This window comes from Nyctereutes procyonoides, unplaced genomic scaffold, assembly GCF_905146905.1.
Source record: "Nyctereutes procyonoides isolate TBG_1078 unplaced genomic scaffold, NYPRO_anot_genome, whole genome shotgun sequence".
NCBI classification, from domain to species: Eukaryota; Metazoa; Chordata; class Mammalia; order Carnivora; family Canidae; genus Nyctereutes; species Nyctereutes procyonoides.
The window spans coordinates 11,157,306-11,180,575 of NW_026575133.1; the positions used below are offsets into that span (position 1 = coordinate 11,157,306).

At 40.5% G+C, this 23,270-nt stretch overlaps 1 protein-coding gene across 1 annotated transcript in view; it reads right to left on the bottom strand.

Moving 5' to 3' along the window:
• The window catches only part of SORCS1 (sortilin related VPS10 domain containing receptor 1), a 495,004-nt gene that overhangs the window by 79,846 nt on the left and 391,888 nt on the right, over positions 1-23,270 (bottom strand). Inside the window, 7 exon segments of the mRNA XM_055300554.1 lie at positions 4,497-4,610; positions 7,838-7,968; positions 9,818-9,935; positions 11,664-11,771; positions 13,139-13,230; positions 15,286-15,362; positions 15,622-15,724. Coding sequence (XP_055156529.1) covers positions 4,497-4,610; positions 7,838-7,968; positions 9,818-9,935; positions 11,664-11,771; positions 13,139-13,230; positions 15,286-15,362; positions 15,622-15,724 — 743 coding nt within the window.

Consider the following 23,270-nt stretch of genomic DNA (forward strand, 5'->3'; position numbering starts at 1 on the left):
GTCAAACTTCACTGACAAGGGGCGGTAGTTCAATAGACCCTTTCAGGTCAAGATCTGACTGCCTGTCTACACCATGTGCTCTGCTGGAAGGGGTGTAGTGAAGCAAGAGAGGTACTTGGGGGTACCACTGGTGAATGCTCTCATTTGCAGGCTGACCTTGCCCTTGTGATCCTTCTCTATTTCATCCCGGCCTGACACTGATACAGGATCCATTCTGACAGAGCACAGGATGCCTACAGATAGCTCAAACTGACATGGGAGAGACCTGGGGGTGCAGGGTGGCACCTTGATCTATCATCGACTTCCAGGGACTGGCATTAGGTGATCCTTTCAGCCTGGTCATCTCTTACTCCTATTGCCTGATGTGACCTTCCTCACTTTGTTACCTTGGGAAATCTCACTCAGCTTTCCCTTATAGAATCCATTGGAATTTGTATTTTAAAGGAGGATGGTGATTACTACAAATGAATCTGTAATGTATGGGGCTCCTGGAAGTGTGTGTGAGCCAGAAGCTAGAGTTTTAATCCTTATGGGGAAATATTTGGCAGTGCCTGGATCCTCAAGTCTAGGAAGTAAGAATTTGGCTAGGTGGGATTTGCCTTACAAGTTAGCAAAAACACTTCTAATTGCCAAAAGAGAATCCAATTATCTTTGTGACCCTATAGTGTAGGCTGGTGATTATTTGTTTTATAGATGAAAATTACAATTATATAACAATTATTTTATAACAATTATATGATATGAGGATGTTAATTGCAACATTGTTTATAGCGGCAGGAAACAGAAAATAACCCAAATATCAATGGCAGGAGATGACCGAGCAATACCAGGTACTTTAATACTCTCAAATTAAAAGAAATTAGGGGATCCCTTGGGTGGCTTGGTGGTTTAGCACCTGCCTTTGGCCCAGGGTGTGATCCTGGGGTCCCAGGATCAAGTCCCGTGTCGGGCTCCCTGTGTGGAGCCTGCTTTTTCTGCTTCTCTCTCTCTTTGTCTTTCATGAGTGAATAAATAAAATCTTTAAAAAAATAAATAAAAGAATTTAGATGGAAGGTAGCCCTATATACTCTGTCTTGGAAAGTTGTTTAAGGTATATTTCTGAATGAAGAGGAAAAAATAATAATATATCTAATGGGAAATGACATACAAGAACAACATCCCATATTAATTTTCTATTATTTTTTCTTGGCAAGATTATTTGATGGCAAATGCAAAGTGGAAGCATACACAGCAAAGTGACCACAGTTATGTGAGCAAAGGGGGCAGGATAGGAGTGATGAACTAAATTTGTTTTTTAAGCAGAAAACATGCATACATTTCTTTTGTAATGAAATGTTTTTAAGTGAAAAGCTAGGTGTTTGATGGCAACAGTATACTGGTTACAACATTAAATACTGAGTCTGTGCTTATGAAATGCCACCAAGTCAACACATAGCCAAAGGGCTTTTAGGGTGAAGGGCTAGAGGGACATTGCATTGTTTTTCAATTTTTATCTATACACTACCTCTTGCCAACTTTTAAGTTGGCTACAGACACAGTAAATAGGAATGTGATGGGATGAGGCCTTCTTTGAAGATGATTTTAGGTACCTGTACCAGCAAAGGGTCTCCTTACACTTAATGCAGAATATTTAGAGAGGCAATATGCCCATCATCTTCATATCCATCCCCCTGCCTTTAGCCCTTGGGGCCCTGTGAGAGTGGTCAGTCTTCCATCCATGAGTCCTTTGCCTTTGAGAACAGGGCACTTATGCCACCTACTGATGGCTGGAATTTATTATATCTCCCCTTTACACAAGCTTGCTCACTGATGGGGGTACTATTCTGGACAAAGTCCAAATGGAATAGATGAAATCAGGAGATGTACTCACTTAACAAAAATTCTGGGGGGTCAGACACTAGCATATCATAATACCCACTTATATGAACACCGCTCCCTAGGGAGTAAGGTCTGTGATTAATAAACATCACTGTATTGACAAACATGTATATACTTGGACACTTATTGCTGAATCACAGTTTTAAGTGAAATCTTAGTTTTATGGGGCAGAGATGAAAAATTCCTTTGAGTAGATTATTTATTGTGATTTAATCATCTCTGATGTTTTATTTTAGAGGAGTTAAGAGTTTATGTGAATTCCACATACTAAGTTTACCAAAGAAATGGGGAAATCTACTTAGGGGTAGCTTAAAATGTGTGAGTGTGTATGTATATGTGCGTGTGTATGTGTACTCTCAATAAACTGAAGAGTGAGGGTCGCTGCCTACACCCTGCCCTATTCCAGTGACTTGAGTAGCATGTGGAAGAATTTGGACCCCTCTGTACTGGGAACTCCCCTCATCAATACCAAAGAGAAAAATGTTATGACTTCCTTGACTGATTGAGTTAGTGGAAAAAAAAATCAATTCAGAAACTAGCAGGAGAGGTTCCCAATGCCCTTTACAATGTCTAAACATGCTGGTGCATGCAAGTAATAAAACTTGGTTCTCTGGTGCTCCTTCACCATTAAGCGTACTCATTTCAGCAGCCCCCTTTCTGGTTTTCCCATGGTTCTGCATGGTGAAGGCCTCACCAACCCACTGCTATCAAAAGGTCATTTGTACTTTCCTTAGGTTTTATGTTATGGTGCAAATAAACCACAGCTTATTCCTGGATTCAAAAGTTCTACGAATCTCCGATATCAGAGATAAGAACATTTGAGGGCACAGGTCTGTGCTGTTTCCCTCCTTTACAAGATTATTATATGCTATTTTGCTCATTTTCTTCTTAATTAAGAAAATGTGTAAACATTTCAAATACAGATGCACAGAAATGGAAATGTGGAAGTCCTCACCCCTGTGCTGCAGTTGGCATGAGACTGAGAAGAACAATTTTCCAGTGGAAAAGGCCTGCTTGGTTAGGCATCCCCTCCCTCTCTTCCCTCCCCTCTTCCTCAGTTCCTCTGTTTTCACGTTTTAAGATCAGGATTTTCAAATATGCACAAATGAGAGGAAATAGTTAAAATAAATACTCCTGGCCCCTTATTAATTTACTTTCAAACATTTTCAATATTTGTCTGTTTTTTTTTAACATTTTAAAACAAATGTCACACTTGTATCCTTAAAAGATAAAGTTTTTTCTTTTCTAGTCAAACCAAAAAACCATTATCATGCCCAATATATAAGTGTATTTTATTAATATAATAAATATAATATGAATGTTTATATTTAGATAAAGCCTAATATCACCTGTGATAGTTAAGCTTACGTGTCAATGTGACTCGCCCATGGGTGCCCAGATATTCAGTCAACCACTATGCTGAGTCATTCTGTGAAGGTTGTTTCTCGTGAGGCTGGCATTTACAATAAGAGGCAGAGTAAAGCAGATTGCTCTCCCAATGTGGATGAGCCTTGTCTAATATGCTGAAGGCCAGAACAGACCAAAAGGCTTATCCTTTCCTGAGCAAAAGGGTATTCTTCTTGCCTGATTGCTTTCAAACTGGAAATTCATCTTTTTTTCTGCCTTCACACTCACACTGAGAAACTGGCTCCTCCTGGGTTTTGAGCCTTCTGGATTTCAGACAGAACTACATCATCAGCTTTCCTGGTTCTCACACTCTCAGACTTGGGACTAGAAACAAACTGTCAGCTCTCTTTGGTGTCCAGCTTGCAAACTTGGACTTGCCACTTCCATGATCACGTGATCCAATTCCTTATAATATAAGTGTGTGTGTATAGAATCTCCTATTGATTCTATTTCTCTGGAGACTCCAGATTAATACATCAACTAATCACCAGATCATATTCCATTTTTCCATATGGCTCAAAGATGTCTTTTTATATATCATTTGAATCAGAATCTAAATAAGTTCCATACACTATTTTTAAAGTCTATAAATATCAACTATACTTGTGAAATGAAATGTTTTCTTTTTTATTGTATTTCTCAAATAATATTGGATAAGCCCTACAACACAGAACATTAAACACAGGCTTTTAGAATCTGATTCCATATTTATAAAGATAAGAGTATGTGCCTTAAATGCATCAAGATTGGACACAGGAAGAAAATAAAATACATTTCAACTAACAGCAGTATACTCTTAAAAAGTCAATGAGCTTCTTTGTTCACTCTAGCTTTCACATCTATAAAATAAGAAATGCATCTATGAAATATTTACTTAGTCTTCTTCACAGAGATGCAGTGAGGGGGAAAGGTAGCCTCCCAGAAACATTTCTGAAATAAAGTAGCAAAAAGTGAAGGAATTTATAGATTATCATTATGATCTGCATCCAAGGAACCGGTTTTGTTTCTTTATTTACAACTGAGGTCTTACTCTCAGATGAAAATCGTACTATTAATACAAATCTGTGCTGGATTACTAACATGAACAAAAACAAATACATTGTGTAATAATGAAAAAGGCCTGGTTGTCAATCAAACATAATTCTGGAAGTTTAACACAGGCTGAGAAACCATACAGGTTGACCTCTCAGGTCACCACCTCAGACACTCACCCAGTACTGTTGAGATAACTCTGTCCTAAGCTGCAGTCCTTTGACAGAGAAGATGGATTGAACCAAAATGCTGGCAGACACTGACCATTGCTGTGTCGCTCATACCCATAATCACTGTGGGAGAAGAGCCAAGAGAGACTTTTCAGTAGGTGGCAAAATTACTGGGAACAGTTTCATGGTAGCCCACAGCCAACTTCCAATCTAGCCAATTAGTCAAAAAATAAGAATTCACTGAATCAATATCTTTCCCAAAATGGATCTGTTTTTTTCCCCTGTGGAATATCTGTCAACTAATTACCCATGACAATATCCTACAAAACCCATTTTTAGAAAAGCAAAATGGAAAGCATCACAGAACCCTGTGTAGACAGAGGCTCAATGACCAATAATTCCAAGTAAATGGCTTTAGGTTGAGAGAGTAGACTATGTTCTCATTAAGAGAATACCCAGTATTGACGGTGGTTGGGCCCCAAGAAAGCTGCAATTAGAAAAGAGACATTGGTGAAGCTCAACCCTCAGTGTAAACATCACTGGAACAAACACAGCCACATGTGGCACAATTCTCATTCCTGGTGATGTCTTTGGGGTGCTCTTCCAAGACATCTGGATCTACCACATAGAACTGAGCCAGTTCTCTCCATGCACACTCCATATGCTTCAAAGTCACGGCAGAAAAGGAAAATGTCCTTGAGGACTGTCACGAGCACTCCCCCAAGGAAGTTTTGTCCTCATTAGGTAGCATTGTCAGTTGGGACTAACTGCTCTAAATCGTCTCTTGACTTTGGAAATAGTCAAAGACCTTTCTCTCTGTATCCTCTCTTTCTTGCCTCCAGGGGCCCCTGCATGGCCTGATATTCTTGGCTTCTGGAAGATGAACTTGGGCACAGAGGATGACAACAAATTGCATCTCCACATGCACAGACAAATCACAGACAGTAACCAGCAAGCATTAGTATGAATTGGCCCGTCTGTGTAATGGAGGTGAGATGCTGGTACACAAGGGTCAGGAAGGAAGAAACAGGCTTGGCCAAGGGGCCTGTCACCAGGCAGCTGGCACTTAGAATTCTGCACAGATCAGCTCGGTGCTGGTGCTGGTGCTGGTTCAACACAGCATGGATAGAAGACTTCAGAAATGCTGCCTACAGGACACCTGATGTTCATTGCTGGGAATTACTTTACAAATGTCGAAGCATGGCAGGCAAGGTCATGTGGGAGACCGTCCAGGGGAGAGCCAAGCTAAGAAGGGAGCATTTAGTGACAACCACCTTTCATTACACTGCAGTCAAGTGGAATCACCAAAGCTCTAGCTACTAGTGTAGAGACTCAACAAGGTCATGGTGAGTTTTACAAAAATATTTTTAGAAATCATGCAGTAAACAAAAATCACATTTGACCAGAAAACCTTAAAATGACCTAATTTATAATTCACTGCCCACTTCTCAGAATAGATTTGAGTTAGTGGCATGAGTAGCAGATTCCAATCACAAATAAATACAAGAATTGAGCCAAGATTGGAGGAGAGTTGAGAGATAAAGAAAGGGAGAAGACTGACTGCCTTCCTTACCCTGTGTTCCTTTCACTCTAACTTAAAACTGAAAAAGAAAAATAACACATGACAATGACAACAACAAAAGACTAGCTTATTTTTTAATTTTTATTATTTTTTAAGACTAGCTTATTTTGGAACCTTGTAGAAAAGTTGCCCCCAAACCCCAAAATATCTCTAGGAAAAATCAAGGAATCAGGACATCTCACCTCACCTTTTCTCTTTGGTTTTCTACCAGAAAAACATTGCTCTTTACAAAAGGACGACTATTTGGTAAGGCTGACGTTAAATGACTAAGATAAAATGTTAACTTCCTTTACAACTCTTCCTTGAGGAGAGGGGATAAAGGAGAAGCAGTCAGAAAGAGGGATGGGATGAAGGACCTTAAAATTCCATGGATGTTCTCCCTGTGACTGCATTTTGGGGTGTCAATCCTGAAAGGTAGGGAGAGGATAGGATATTTTTATCATTGTAATAATGGTACATTGGCCAAAACAGAAGTTACAGGTGGGGAGACCCCTGTAGAATTCCTTGGGAGCTCCAATGTAACTCAAGTTCAACTGACCTCTGGCTGAGCCCAAGAGATACAGCACTGGCTCTTGGTTTGCCTTGTCTACCAACAAGAGGGGAAAAAGCCTTGGGTTATCAGACTGAGGGCTGGTGGCCAATTCTGGAAGGCCTGTTCAGGACTATTTATTCAGAGAATGTCTCCAGAGGTCTACCATGGGAGAAGACTTACTTTTTCTAAGCTATATGATGTGTATGCACACAGTATCTCAGCCCAGTCACTGATATTTTGATGGTTAGATAGGTGATCTGTGAATGCTATACAGGTAGATATCCAATACGAAAGGAATGACTTTGGTGCCTCATGCAGGTCAAGTTTCCATCACCTAACACTGATGTATATATTTAGCAATTGCTTTCTCTAAACCAAAATATATAACTAAATTTTAAGAAAAGGAAAGAAAAGAAGAAAGAAGAAAGGCATTAAATGAGATGGATATGATGAAGGGAGTTACCACCTACTCATCCTTAATAATTTCCAACCTCATTTGACAGCCAAACTCCGACCTAGAATAGAACAAGGGTAGCACTGCCCCTCTGGCGAGCTTTCTGCTTACCAGATGCTTCAGAAAGGATGCTATGGCATGCAAATATTTCAGTCCTTTCTAGTTTATACTAGCTGAATCCTGGAAAAGGGAGAAGTCTTCCATACCATCAGGTCCACAGAACCACAGATTTCCAACTGCCCCTGAATCAATCCTTGCATTGAGATCAGAAAAGTCTTCCATACCTTGCAGGAGTCATCATCAGCCAATCAACCACTGGCTGAGAACCTCCAGGGACAGCAAGTATCCTGCCTTCTAAGATCATTGTTCCACTACTAGGAACCTAGAATCTAGGAAGTTTTTACCTTGAGCACAAATGCATTTACTGTCTGAAAAGTCAACTTCCTGTTTTCAGTGTTGTTGTCTAAAGCAACTTGGTAGATGTGGTCCTTTTTTTTTTTTTTTTTTTTTTTGGTCCTGGGTGCTACTAGATATGTGAAGCTAATTACCAGCCATCTTGTGAATTCTCTTTCAGCCCAAAGAAATTCCTAGTGTTTCCATATACGCATACATATGGCTAATACACTATGCTGTTCTCAAAAGGTAATTCCATAAGAATATGAGGCTTGTCACTTCACTCATATGTATATGCTACTATTATTTCAAACCTTAGCTTTCATTAAGGCCCATGTGGATCTGATACATGAAATGAATGATTCCATGGAGTCCCGGCACAAGCTTACCAGTCAAAATCGGCCTCTGTGCAGACACAGGGTTCAGATTCCATAGCTCCTGCATATTTGCCTTGCATACACTTACGCTCTGATTTTCGCTTCTTATATATCCTTTTTGCTCCCATGATGCACGCTTCCCCCTGTAAGGAGACAAGCATCTCATGTAGTTGGGCAGAGTTTGGACCTTCTCTGATCCACATTGGGACATTCAGGGAGATGTTTTCTAGCTTTAGTGTAATCTGGACACAGGTAGCCTGCTTTGTGCTAATGGCATTTTCTTTTTGAGGTCTAGAACCTTGGTATGGAATGCAACTATAAAGACAATCCTAAGAAGCATTGAGGGTGTGTCAGAAACATCCTGAAATCTTTATGTATTCGGCAAACATTTACTTGGCAAGGTATGAGGCACCATGCTACGATGGACATACAGATGCCTAAGACTTGAGCTATAACAAATGCATTGCCAACAAATCTATGGTAATTAAGTTCACTTCATCTATAATAAAAGATTTATGCATGTAATCATTTATGAGCATCTGAAAGAAGAGTATTGCTAAGAAATATAAAGATCCATTTTGCTTCGATTTATTATGCCTCTGCCCACACAACTTTATAACACTTATTTTATGTCCACCTACCAGACAACTGAGAGAACTAAACTCAGTGTTTCTCCACAAAATAAACAAAAGCTTTGAATATCACAGTGCCTGTGTATCCCAAAAGGGGAAATAGCAGCAACGTAAATGAGCAATAATTTTATTGTTGAGTCTTCAAAAAGACTATATGATTCTAGCTGATGCAGCCCCAACTGTCAAACACAGCTTTGTGTCTGAGGGCAGAGAAGAGTTCTGTGTGGGCTAGTATAAAACTAGATTTCTTGAGCAAATTCACTTTGATCAGCTCCATCACATATACACATCTCTATATAAATATATTACAGTTGACCCCTGAGCAACACAAGAGTTAGATGTGCTGACCCTCTCACACAGTCCAAAATCCACGTGAAACTTTTAACTCCCTCAAAACTTTACTGCTAATAGCTTATCATTGACTGGAAGCCTTACGGATCACATAAACAGTCCATGAACACATATTTTGGATGTGTACTATATGCTGTATTCAATACAGTAAGCCAGAGAAAAGAAAATCACAAGGAAGAGAAAATAATGTTTACAGTGCTGAATTATATTTACTGAAAAAAAATATGCATGCACGTGGACCCGCATAGTTCAAACCACGTTGTTCAAGGGTCAAGGGCACTTAGTCTAGCTTTAAGGATATGATGTGTCACTGTCTGAATATGCTGATGGCTGTGCAGTGGGAACGTCTGCTGTGTCCTTGGAGAGACTTGCAGAATGACTTCCACCCCGGGAAACTGAAGGAGAGATGCTTTCAGCTAAACATTCTGATACAAAGCTGATCAGCTGAGGGGCCAGAATGAAGGAAAGCTTCCTATTAATAATTCTGCACCCTTCGTACCTTGGAAGGAGGCAAGAAGAACTACCTAATCCCAGAGAATCACAGGGTGACAAGGAAGGATTTTACTGGCACCGTTCACCAAGTGTAATTTTATTATTTTATGTCTCTGTTTGCATTGCTACATAAAACTGAAGATCTTTCCTCACCCCTGCCCCTATCCTCCAACCACATGACATGCTCAGATAAATTCTATTTGGATCTACGTGCTGAGTTGGTATTTCATTTTGTGTTGTAAGTCTAAGCCAAGCACATTTGAATTTTATCTCATTATATCCTAGTACAATATAAAAAAGAAATTACTTCACAACAAGTCATAAATGTTGAGTTTGTTCACTGCTGTGGAACACAAAACGTGTAAAAAAGCAGCAGATGTAACTTTAGATGTAGTCGGAGAGGTAAACCGTAGCTGTGAGGAACCCCAATTCCTACACTCACGTGACTGACTGCCTTTCCCCCAACATGCCTCATGCCTTCCACCCAGGACCCTACCTCAGCCCTCCCCCTTCCTACCTGGCTGTGCAGCTGCCAGGGTCTGTAGTCCTCCTCGGCACACCGTCTGTCGAAAATGGACTTGTAGTCCACTTTGACCAGCTGCCATTCAGAGCGGTGGCTGAAGTGTCCAAACACTCTACAGAGTTCACAATGAGAAAAATAATCACAATGGTAACAACTCCAATAGCTAACGTTTGCTGGGTGTTTACCACGAGCTTAGCACAATGGTGAACACATTACAGTGATCAGGTCACTTCATCCTCAAAACACATTTACGAGGAGGGTGACTATTATTGGCTCCGTACCACATATGAGTAATTTGAGGCTCAGAGAATTTCGCTTACATGCAAAACACCAAAGCCAAATCACTAAGAGCCAGTAGAGTCAGAACCCAGAATCCAGGTAGAGTCTGACTACAAACCCACTTCTGCATGTTGTACCACAAGAATGGTTGCAAAAAAAAAAAAAAAAAAGAAAAAAAAAAAGAAAACAATCACAAATGCTGCCTTTTATGTGGTCCAGGATTATGCTTTTATGTCCTCTGGTTAATGCCCATGGTTCCTAGTTTCCCTCCAATTTCACCTTCCTGTCAGTCCCTAAGGAGAGTGGGCATTGAGCTCGGCTGTGAGTACTGTGTGTCCTAAACTCGCATTCTACTCTCCTTACCACTCAAACTCGGGTATCTAATCGGGTGTCTGAATCACCAGTCAGAGCCATCTGTGGATAAAAGCCACAAAGTAGCCTCTGCAAGCAGCTTTTTTTCATCCGTGTTCTACAAATATGAAAACTGATTAAAGACAAATTATGGAAAAAATAGCTAATCTGGCTGTGTGTACTGTGGGCAAAAGTGGAGCTATTAGGCTTATTAAATTTTTGTGGATCTTTTCTATCATTAAAAGGAGGGAAGAAAAAAATTAGAAAATGTACCAACTAATTCACTATGATTTTAAAATTTTCATTGATGACAGGGTTGGCTACTTTAAAACCTTCTCTCTTTTTTCCATGTCCAATTTGCCAGGGGAAGAAAAAAAAACCCTCATAGTTTCAAATTTCAAATTCAAAGCTCATGTTTTGAAACCCTTAAGCAGGCAACTCATTAATCAAGTCTTTCACAAATTAATGATCATCACTTTCCAGACAAGAATGAGTGCAAATACAATTTCACAAGAACAGACTGTTCTCACAGTTTTTCTAATATGCCTCACAAGTGGGTTAGGTAAAGAGCCAGGGAAAAAGAAAATCCTTTGTGGGGTTTTGATCAAGCTCTATGTTCTGCCTTAAAGTGAGATAATTCTTATATGCCTGTGATTTTCTGTATATTGAGTTTACTATTAAAGTTTTAAATGTATAGTTTTATTTTCTATTGAAATAATCAATTCTAATTTCCCTAAGCCCACTCAGTATAGGAAGAAATTAGCTGTGTCCTTCTGCTGCCAACCCTCAATGTGGGTGTCCTAATTAGTAAAGAGCCAAGAAAATAGTCACCCACATTTTTCTTTCCCCTTTGCTGAGAAACCATGAAGTCAGATGTACCGACCTTGGTAGCAATTTCAAATCTAATCAGGCTTTGCTAAAAGCAACACGTTTCTGGGGGCACATGGGTGGCTCAGTTGATTAGGTTCCAAATCTTGGTTTTGACTTAGGCTGAGTTCTCAGGGTTGTGAGATTGAGCCCCACATGGGGCTCTGTGCACAGCATGGAGTCTGCTTGAGATTCTCCGCCTCTGCCCTTCCCCCTGCTCATGCGTGCTCTCTCTCTCTCTTTCTTAAATAAATGAATAAATAAAATCTTTAAAGAGAAAAGAAGAAACAACATGTTTCTGGATTTATATTAAAATTAGAAGACATCATACTTTTCCACTTACGTCATGATTAGAGTCTCTTCCCCAGGCTCACCCAGAACTCCATCCACAAAAAGTGGAATAGATGTGAAACTATACTTGCTCCAAGATCTCCCTTCATCAAAACTCAACCTAATGAAAGAAGAAATAACAGGCATCAGATCTCAAAAAAAAAAAAAAAAAAAATCCTTTCAGAGGAAAGATACTATCAGCCAGGAGAGAATACATTTTAAAAGTACCCGGGGCACTGTCAAAGTAAGCCTTTTATATGAATAAGTATTCTTAATTACATCAGAAGGTAGAAATACAGTTAGCCAAGTGATTTGGGACCCAGATGTTATAACAGCCGTAAGGGGAGAGCCGCATGGAATGGGAATAATAATAAGTCTTTGATAGAATTTTTTTTAATTTGGATATTTTATTAGATCTCAGATCTCAATGTGACCCTTTCCAAAACACTGCAATCTAGCAGCAAGCCTTACTGGTAATTCTGAAGAGCAATGGCCTTATGAGACCTACTTAGATGGACTTGAACCAGCTGCCTCGAAGCAAGCAAACCTTTAGTGGCTTCCCTCCTACACTGTTACGAATCCTAGCTGACTCATTGAGGGAGTGGGTACAGAGGACTGGCTCTCGAGAGTAAGAGAGGTCTGAAACTCTGCTGGTCACACAGGATGTTTCCTTTGCTCTGCCTTTCTCGGTGGATTTCTTCCCCCATGCTAAGTTAAGTTTCCATTTCTCTTATTTCTGCAGCTTTCCCGTCAGTCTCCAAAGTAACTAAGACCAGAGGGAAAATCATGCTTTTGGTTTTGAACAAGCTTGCATGTGGAGAGAGACCCTTTCAAAAACACAGATGAAGGAGTCTATTAGAAACCATTCTGGAAGTTAGGCCTTGCACGTCCATCTGTGTGAGACCTACAGGTAGAGTTGCAGATTGTCACCTCACCTTCTAAAGGAAGCTAAGGAAGTAGAATCAGGGAAAAGGAGACAGGAATAGACATGCCCTGAACTACTGATCTCTGTGCAGAACACATATAATGAATACACGTTAAGCTACTCTTAACTTCTACCCATTGTATACCTGACACACCGCTGTCCCTGTGAATATACCTGAAGGAATAAGGAAGGTACTGGGGAGGGTCTTGACATATTTGAAAAACATCACACAGCAACTCTCTCAGGGGTAGAATCGATCTCAATCTCTCTCTCTCTCTCTCTCTCTCTCTCTCCCTCCCTCCCTCCCTCCCTCCCTCCCTCTCTCCCTCCCTCCTCCCTCCCCTCCTTTCTCCTTTTCATCTTCCTATCTCCTTTCTTCCTTCTTTTGTGAAACTTCAGGCAATATAATCTTATTTTAATAAAGGCAAAGGTATAAATTATGTTCTAGTAGCCATTGACGTTTTACTACAAACACAGTCCCTATCTGATAGCCTGAGTACTCAACTGGTCTTAGCAAGATGGAACCATCCAGTGCATGACTCATGGGCAACAGGTGTCCTTACCAGAGATGTCGAATTGGGAGAGATGTGTGCTTCATAGCAACCAGAACTCCACCCTGATCCAGATACAAAACACTGTGTTCTTCTTCAAAGATCTGCAAGAGGAAAACACATACAGATGGACACATATCCACATCCGCACACACTCAGAATTAGTCTTTGTTAGAGCAGAAAAATCCCTCCCACAACAGAACAGGGTCTCCCAAAATCTTTGGAAAGACGGTTGCACACAATGCTTCCTAAGGTGGGCCGCACATACCACTGGAGTTATATAAAATGACTTTAGGTGTGCCACCAAAGAAATCTGAAGAATTAATAGTTATATATTCATGTTTATATTCCCATCTTTTTTTTTTTTTTTGCAGTAAGTTTGCTGATTCCCACTGATGACCATGTCAGAATACTGGGTAGCCATCATATTGTGTAGCATCTGTAGAAGGAAGAAATCTTAGAGACACTTTACTTCAACATTCTCAATTTTACAGATGAGAAAACTAAGGTTTAGGAAGATGTGACTTGCCTAAGGCCATACATATAGTAACTCACAGAGCTGGGACTTGCAGAATTACGATGTCCTTCCCAGAAGTAATTGTTTCAGAGTTTCCAAGTGTTACAGAGGAAAGTTGTTCTTGTCTAATTTATAGATTCTCAACCAAGCCAAAAAGTAATTCTGATCAAAGTGGAATCAACTTTGGGTAGATGTGTCATTTAGGTTTTTCTCCAAATGTGGAGAAATCAATTTGAAGTCAAGTGGAAACGGGCTGCAAACAATTTCTGTGTCCTCTCCATAAAGGATGTGTGCTCTTTCCTCATAATTGCACTGTTGGCATTGGCTTGTCTGTCGCTACACTACAGACATAATTATTTTCCCCGTTGTTTACCTCTTACACCTAAGGTGTTATCTCAGGACTACAGATGTAGAGAGTTCTTTACTTGGTTTAGGGTGCTGGGAGAAACAAAATGGGATCCTAGCTCTTGAACTATTCCCCAGAGGCAGGTTAATAGTGCATGTACCTACATACCTACATACCTCCAAGATCAATAGCCCTGAGGTTTCTTTTTCTTTTTTTTTTTTTTTTAAGATTTTATCTATTTATTCATGAGAGGGGGCGGGGAGCAGAGAGAGAAGCAGGCTCCATGCAGGGAGTCTGATGCGGGACTCGATCCCGGGACTCCAGGATCATGCCCTGGGCTGAAGGCAGGTGCTAAACTGCTGAGCCACCCGGGGATCCCCAGCCCTCAGGTTTCTTAAGCAAATTTCTTCCCTGCTTCTCTCTCTCATTAAATCATGTGAATCACACCGAGGACCTATGAAGGTTCTGAAGCTAGGAAATGGTAACTGGCCATAACACGGACATCTCTGTCTAAAATTTAAAGCAGAGTGTTCTCATTTCTGTGTGATTACCTGTGCATTAGATTTCAATTTATGGTGCTAGGTATTGTATGATAATTAAACGTCAGTAGGTTATTAAAATATATTTATTGAAGTGTAACAACCATGCATTAGGCACATATCTTGTTATGATTGCTAAACCTCATTAAATGCCTGTTTTATAAGCTATGGGTATCTAATTTTCATTTAGAAGAAAGAGAGGAAGCATTTAAGCTAAACACATTGGTTTAAAGTGATTCCATTTCTACCTTTCCTAACATATGCACCCTGATGGTTATTACTCTGTCTTCTGCACATGAAATTTAAACATTTCAGGATACCACCTGGGTAATGGCTGTTTCTGTGTCACTGCATTCCTCTCTACTCTGACTCTAAGGCAAGGGAAATTTATGGAGACAACCCAGTGTTGGGTATATAATCTACCCCCCAGGCCCCATGTTCCCTACATAATAACCTTTGGAATCCTGATTTTCTTGGGAAAAAAAATCAGTTAGATTCAATTTGGTTTCATTGTCACTTATAAACTTTCTTAGATACAGGCTCTGAAAAAGGGTCATTTTTATTGAATGACAAAAAACAATCACGTTGCATAAATATCTGCTAAACTCAAAGACTTCTTTAAGACTCTCATAAAACAAAATAGGAAAATAAACACATTGATGAGCCTTAGAATTAGGGTCGAATGAGTTCCCAGAACTTAACCAACTTGAACAATGTTTATGTCATTTAAACACCTCTGCCCAGGATGCCTTCTTACCTGCCTCCAGGTGTTCCCTGCATCTGAAGACACAAACATGCTGATGTCGCTGTCTGATAATTCAGAACCAATATTACCTACAGAAAGCACATCACCATTAGTGGGAGGAGATTTTTGCAAAAGCTAACAATGGCTAAACTGGCAATCTATGCTGCCCTGAGATGGGCTGAGACTGTAAATATTATATACGAGCAGGGTTTTTCAGTATAGTTGCTTCAGTCAATAGTTGAGGCGACTTGCAAGATATTTTTGCTTGCTTGTTAAGTTCCCAGCACAGATATCTAGCTTCTTAAAATAAATAAAATTTCCAACAGCAAGCCAACCAGGCAAGCTTACCTGAAGCCACTATGATGCTGGGAGCTGTGTCTCGGCTGGCAATTATCCCTGACGTGTAGGGATTCTCGGAGACCTTAAGGTGGAGGTGTAGTGAGCAATAGGGCTGAGAAGAGGAGAAATGAAGGTCATAAAAGCTTATAATCGCAATGGTCATTTAAAGTCCAGATTCAGAGGATCCAGTCATTCACCCAACCATCCCATCTAGCTATCCATCCATGAACTCATCTTCCATTCAGCAGATAACTGGTGTCTGCTAAGTCTAAGACAGGTACCAAATTGGGGGAGGAGGGAGTATCTTCATTTTGAGTCTGATCTATTGCCTTGATTGCCATATGGTCATTCAACAAGTATTTTAGTACTCTATGTGTAAAACAGGGTTATGAAAGACTTACATTGACTAAAATTTGGTCTCTGCTGTCATGAAGTATTTAAGATTTTTCTACTGAATATCATAAAAAGAGACTATTGTAACAGCCATAAGGTCAGTAAAGATGAAATATGAAGTTCTACAGGCTGACATGACTATGTCCAACTTTGGATCAGGGAAGGCTTCAAGGAGAAAATGGTGCCTGAGGCAAAGTCCAACTGCCTGTGAGATGTTCAGGAAGATAAATAATATTTCAGGCCTGAGTGATAGCAACAACAAAGGAAAGAAGCAGAAGAGTTTAGACATGTAAGACTGAGGAGGAAAAATGGGATATAAAGTCAGAAAAAAAGTTTTGGTCAGGCTGGGAGGGCTCTGAAGAAGTCAGCAGGCACCTCTTGGCCACTGTCCATTGGAGACCTTGGGCTCAATTGTACAGAAGAAGCTGTATGGCATGTGAAACTCTCTTAACATCTACCAGGCAATCAACACAGTATCCATGTCAGGGTATTATCAGAATCAGTATTATTCAGGATAAAAGGCAAGCTTGTAGACAAAATGCACTAGTAATAACAATTTAAATGAAAATTTAAGGGACTTGTTATCTGTGTGCAAAAATCTCGATCAAATTCTCTGATTAAGATATCAACAGTTTTCAAACACAGGATAATAAATCTTATATGAATTTCATTTAAGATAGTTCTGGTACTGAGTTGTCAAAAACTATAAGTTTGTGTCTGAACCCACATCTCTTTTCATCTCTCAAAAAGATTATTTTCTAATCTTATCAGCTTGAGTTTTTGGAATCACCAATGTATCTCTGTTATTACTTTCATTCTGTTCTGTAGGTCTCAGCCGGCAGATATTCAGAGAGCTACAGAGATACAATGATTAAATTTATATGGGATAGAGTAAATGACAAACTAAAAATGAAGCTCAGGAATAAGAGCAGCCAAAATACTGGTGAAATGAAACAGTAGATTGCAACAGGGCCCTTCCCCACTGCCAACGTAGAGAGTAAACTCTCAAGGGATAATGAGAGTAATAAATGATGGGTTTTGCCTGAAAATTTCATGGAAAGCTTTCCAAAAAGGAATTTTTACTTATAACGTTTCATAAAAGTAGGGAAGACTGCTACTATAAAAGACTCAGTTGGACCTAAATGCTTGGCTTCCTTTTGCCCAAGAGGAAGACGGGAATGGGCACTGTTATGTTTGTGGGGGTTCTAGGACAGTGCTGTTCTACGGACAGACACTAAGGCAGGAGAAAGTGGAGATGTCAAGCCATTTCTCCGTGAAAGTTTTCCTGACAGCTGCAGCCTATCAGAATCTCCCCTTCTCTGATTTATCTGAACATGTGCAATCTCATATTACCTATTTGAGGTATGAATACTTTTATCTCCCTAAGAGATAAGCTCTATAATTAAAGAGAAAACATCAAGTACTAATATGAATTACCTGTGGAACCCAGCATCAAATCTAAAAAAGACAGCCAATAAACGCTTGAAATATCAAGCAATGCTTTATGCAGGACCTGAAAGACCTTTGTTGACTATTTTACTCAGAACAGTGCTAGAGATAAGTTGGGCTAATTTATAAATCACATAATCAGATTAATGTTGAGTATTTCCATGGTATTCCAAGAAGTACATAACTCCTAGAGGATTACCCTGTCACATGGGCTTCCTGGAGGGCCTTTTGTAACACAACAGAGCAGAATATCCTCAGCTAAGGGAGCTCCCAGTTTGCAATCTTGAGCCAGATGCTTGCCACATACTTCACCACTTAACAGTTTAGAAGATTGTGAAGCTCAGTTGCCACCTGACCCGATCAAGGATTATTCGATATAGGGTGCTTGCCATTACAAAGGAAAGACGGTATTTTCAATTGGCCATCTCAGCACTGCTCTGTGGCTATGGCTTTCAGGGGCCCGAGATAAATTAATCTGAGAAAAAATATACCAATTCAGGCCATAGCAAAAACATTAGAAGTGCTCTTTTTGGTGCACTTTTTTCCTGCACTCTCACATTTGCAGTACTGGATTGCCCCCAGCTGGTATGAGGAGAATATTCCCTGACTTTTTTTTTTTTTCCTTCCATTTTTTTCAAGGCAGATAGCCTACATCAACGCTCAAAGAAAAACAATGTTAAGTGATTCATCTTTACTTTTTTGAGTTAAACTTTTGTACTTGACCAGTTTTGGAGATCTGTCAAAATAAAGTCACCAAAAATTATAATGGCTATCAAGTCACTGCAAATTCCTGTGGCAAACCACTGCTGACAAGGCTCTCTAATTGTTATACATACATTGCCCAGGCAGGGGGCACTCCACCTACCTCTCCTTTCCTTCCTTCTCTCCAGCCTTCTTGCCCTCTTTTCTCCCATTACCAACCATGTCATAAACATCTGAGTATCTTTCAAGAGTTATCTCCAATTTAGGAGAGTCAAAGTACAGCTTGTGGCAAAGGCATCTATGTCCCTTATCTTTCCACATTGAGAAAATGCAGAACTGTCCACGGAAACCACCAGGACCCAGCAGCTGACTTACAGAGAATGGAGGGAGCAGCATGCGTGTTTGGCACCTGCTCTTTGTGTCCTTGCTCAAACCCAGTCACGGGGCATGGCACATCATCAACTCTTCAATATCAGGAGAAACTAGATCTTTGTCTTTAATCTTTTCACCATCAGGTTTTGAGTTTGAGGATCTGAGGCAAATTAAGGACTGTATCCCAAGAAAAAAAAATACATAAAGGCAAATGCACACTGAGTTCTGTGTTCAATTTCAGGGAGTGCGCAGACTTCCTGAAGCCCAGCATGGATCTCTAGGTCCTAATTACCTTTCTCTTGCCTTATTCTTTTCTTTCTCATATTTAACCAGCAAAATCCTTTGGCCATTGCTAGTGCTCACTAAATGTCTGTTGGATTTAACTGATCCATTCATTAACTAGCTACTGCTTTCTTAGCACTGTGGATGGCCAACAGAGAATTGCTAAATGACAGGGGATGTGCCTCCCAACATGAATTAAACATAAAATAAATTAAAAAATAAACAACAACAAATTGTTAGATTATTTGAGAATCAGCTTCTCATTCTACTTCTTCTTTTTCCCAACCTCTTGCTAACAGCCTTTAAGTCTTCATGGTCCCCTTATCCCTAGGGCTCCTAATCTGAGTATTACACTGAAAAGCCAAACCGAACCTTTTCTAAATAACAAGGCAGCAGCTAAAGTCTTAAATAGTATCCTCCAGAACCACTCCCTGCACACACACATTTGTGCTGTTTATGGCCCTGAACTGGAGCTAGAAATCCATTCGATTTATAGTAAAGAGTCAATGGCAAAGAAGAGAGAGGGCTCCAGGCCAACAGGATGGGTCTGGGGCATTCGGCTCCACTCCAATCCAACATACATGCAGAGTCACAGCCTGTGCAAGCGAGTGGAAAACACAGTCAGGAATCTCCTGGGGAAGCGGGCTGCCTAGCTCCAACAGAGAACCGTCAACTGAATCCACAAAGAAGTCATTGCCTCTCTCCACAAAACACTATATTTTCCCTAGAGACCCAAAGGATTTGACACAGGCTCAGCTCGCATCTTGCCTCTTGGGAGCCCAAACCAGAGGCTTTGGAGGCAGGTGGACCATGACCTGTAATACCCCATCTAAGTGTACAATGTACTCTTCTGAGAAAAGAAATCCTAGCTGAGCCCTCCAGGCAATCAGTCTAAAAGTCCTAAAAATACAGCCGCAAATTACTCTGGATGTCTTATTTCTCTAGAATACATTGTACCAGGGACATTCTGTTTGGGGCTGTAATTCTGAACCTGTTCCACAGTTGTAACAGCCCTGCTGGAAAAACTGCTTTCTAATCACTAGGCTGGGCTTTCAGTGACACTGTCCCTTTCCAAGTGCTCACAATCTAAAATCACGTTTTATCTCTTCTCTGCCACCAGCTCCCAAGCCTAAAGAAGGTTTTTAATGGTCCGGGTCTCCTGTAGCTCAAAGATTTACTTTCCTATTTTGTGTCTTTGGCAGATTTTTATAAGTGATTTCGGTCCCTGCCCCTCCCTCTGCCCCCCACTCCTTTTGCCATTTCCTTTCCTCAGCCTGTTTTGTAAAACTCAGATTGAAAGTACATCATACAGGGTTAATGAGGGAGGCAGGCCAAAAGACTCCTGGGTACCATACATCTAGAGCCCATTAATTCATCTTTCCTGGATCTTGATGAGCCTACTGATTTTGTTAACTGAAGGGTCAACCTGATCCTCTGAACTTCGGAAGTGGATATTATGACAGATCCCTCAGTGTGGCTGTCAGTGGCAAGGGAAAGTTTCCACTGAGGTCCAAAAGTGAAACTGAAACTACACCTGTCAATGGAGCATGGAATTTAGACAAACAATACTCATAACAACAACACATGCTGAACACGTGCCCCGCGGCATGAGTGATTCTTGAGCTGATTCTTTGCAGTGGCCAGAAAGACGGCCACAGTACCTCAACAGAGCTCACATTTTAGCAGGAGGAGAGAGACAAGACAGTCAACAAACATATGTGCTGATTTCAGAGAACTAGGAGGGTCATGGATAAAAAAGAATCAGGCTAATACCACCATAGAGGAAGCTTAAGAAAGTCTCTGAGATTAAGGTAATCAGGCAAGGATCTGAATGCCAAGTAAAAGCCAGACTAAGGAAATGACATTTTAAGAGAAATAATGGTGAATGCAGAGCCTAAGACATAAAGGAGAGCAGTGAGCTCAAGGAATGGAAAGAGGTGGTGTCCTCCCGTACAGTGGCTTATGTAAGGGAGGAGGGAGAGAGGCTGGAGAAGCAGGTTGAAGACGGACCATATGAGACCTCGAAGGCCACAGTATAGTACCGGAATTTTTTTCTACCTTAGTAAGAAAGTCATTAGAAGCTTTAAGTAAAGGAGGGATAAAATCTGATTTTTTAAAGCTCAAGTTGATCTCATTTACATAAAATTTGAGAAAAGAGAAATCCAATCTACAGTAAGGAAGGCAGATTTGTGGTTGTCTACAGCCGGGGGTATAGAAACTGACTGCAAAGGGGTGCAAAGGAATTTTTGAGGGTGATGAAAATGTTCTATCTTGACCATGGTAGTGGTCACATAGGTATCTACATTTGTCAAGATTCGTCAAACTATACTCTTGAGTACTTTTTTGATATAGTTTTTCAGTTTTACCTCAGTAGAGTTGGATTACAAAAGAAAAGATCTCATTGGCTGCTGTCTAGAGAAGAGATTGCCGGGTAGAGACAAGAGGACCAGTTGGGAGTCTGTCACTGTAGGGCAGCGGGGAATGATGGTGGCTTGGAGTAGGACAGTCTCAGTGGAGATAGGTAAGCAAGCTGCTACTGCATTTATATTTTGGAGGCATGGCAGTAAGACTTTCTAAGCACCTGGGTGGCTCAGTTGGTTAAGCATCTGCCATGAGCTTGGGTCATGATCTCAGGGTCCCAAGATCCAGCCCCACATGGCGGGGGGTGTTCTTGCTCAGCAAGGAGTCTGCTTCTCCCTCTCCCTCCACCCCTCCCCTGGCTTATGCTTCTCTCTCATGCTCTCTCTATCTCAAACAAATAAAATCTTTAAACACAATAAGAAGCCTTCTTAAAACTGGGCTGGAGGTAAAGCAGGAAACACTTCACTAAGTGCTTTGTGTCTGAGGCATTTCTACTGACCCATTTATGATGCCAGAGTGATCACAGGCAAGCCTGTTTGGGTGCTATGGTTAATTCTCTCTCATGGGCATTTAATCTCCAAGTGCATGGTGAGATGGAGAACCACACTGAAGCACTGGTGCATCTCATGCTTCTTTGGCTAAATACCATGATGCCTTAACTTGGAATAGCTAAACTAGGAAGGTCGCTCTGTTTTTTAAAATGCTACTGAACAATGCCTTGTATAGAGTAGGTATTCAATAAATAACTGTTACATTTACTTGCTCTGTCACTGGCTTTGTGCACTTACTATTACAACTGGCTTTTTTTCCCCTGGTACATTACCAGTAATAAGGATGGAAGCTGAGTGGGAGGCTGAATTTTAGACTGCTTCCCTGATACACAGTGACAACTGTGATATCCTTTGCAACTAATAAGGTCAAGCCATGGCTGCTGGCATCTTCTCGAGTAAGAGGGTGACCTGCCTACAGCTGTGTGAGATGAACCTGCAAAGTGACTGTTCAGACTTCATGGGACAAAGCAAGCTGCGTGTGGATAACATCAACTTTGGAATTGTATGAAGACTGTGAACGCTGATACGTATTCGTGTGTGTGTGTCCACAACCAAACCCTTCAAACTAAAACTAAGACATCTCCCCTCAAGGTTTACATACAGATCTCTCCTTTAGATAAACTGTTTCACAGAAATTAGCACTTGGGTATACTTTGTTTTGCAATTAATCTCTTCCTCCCCTCCTTCTGTGTTCACTCAGTATCTATTCACACATCAAGCTTGGGGCAGCACCAGAGCTACTATGAGGAGTGAGATGTGGCCCTATTATCTCTCATTTATTAATCTAGTCTCTTTCAAGAGGACTGAAAACTCCTTGAAGGCAAGACTCAACTCTGATCCCCTTCCTGGACACCTTCATATAATAAAAGAAGACCATACTTCAAAGCAATGGTCAGTAAGATTTTCTTTTTTTAAGGGCCAGGTAATAAATACTATAGGCTTTATGGACCATACATTCCTTGCCATGTCTATTCAGTTCTGCCATGTGGGGCAAAAGCAGCCACAGTCCATATATAAACAAGCATGTTTATATGTTTGTTTATAACATGTTTACCATGTTCCAGTAAAACTGTATTTAGAAAAACAAGTGGTAGGCCATATTTGCCTCCCAGGTCATATGGTTTACCAACCCCAGCTATACAGAATGAGACACAGATGAACAGAACGTATTATAAAGAGTATATATGAGGGTTTGGATTAGTTCTTATCCTTGTTTGAGGCATAAACGCCTCTGAAAATATGATTAAACACCTTTGCTGGAAAACACATCTACAAAATTTACATTTGCTTTCAGTTCATCAATTCTACAGCTGAATTTATGTATCAGTGGATATATAACAAGTCATTCATGGGAAAGTAAGGGTGTATATCCCCAACATAGATGGAAACTATCACATTCTCCCTTAAACTATAACTTGAGGTCCTCAACAGAACTTGGCTGCAAACTCAGAATCCTTGATGTGATGCCTTCCTTAACCCCCTCATGCCCTCTTATCTTTCCAGTACCTCACAAAAGGCAGCATAGTGACTCTTGCACACACTCTGCCT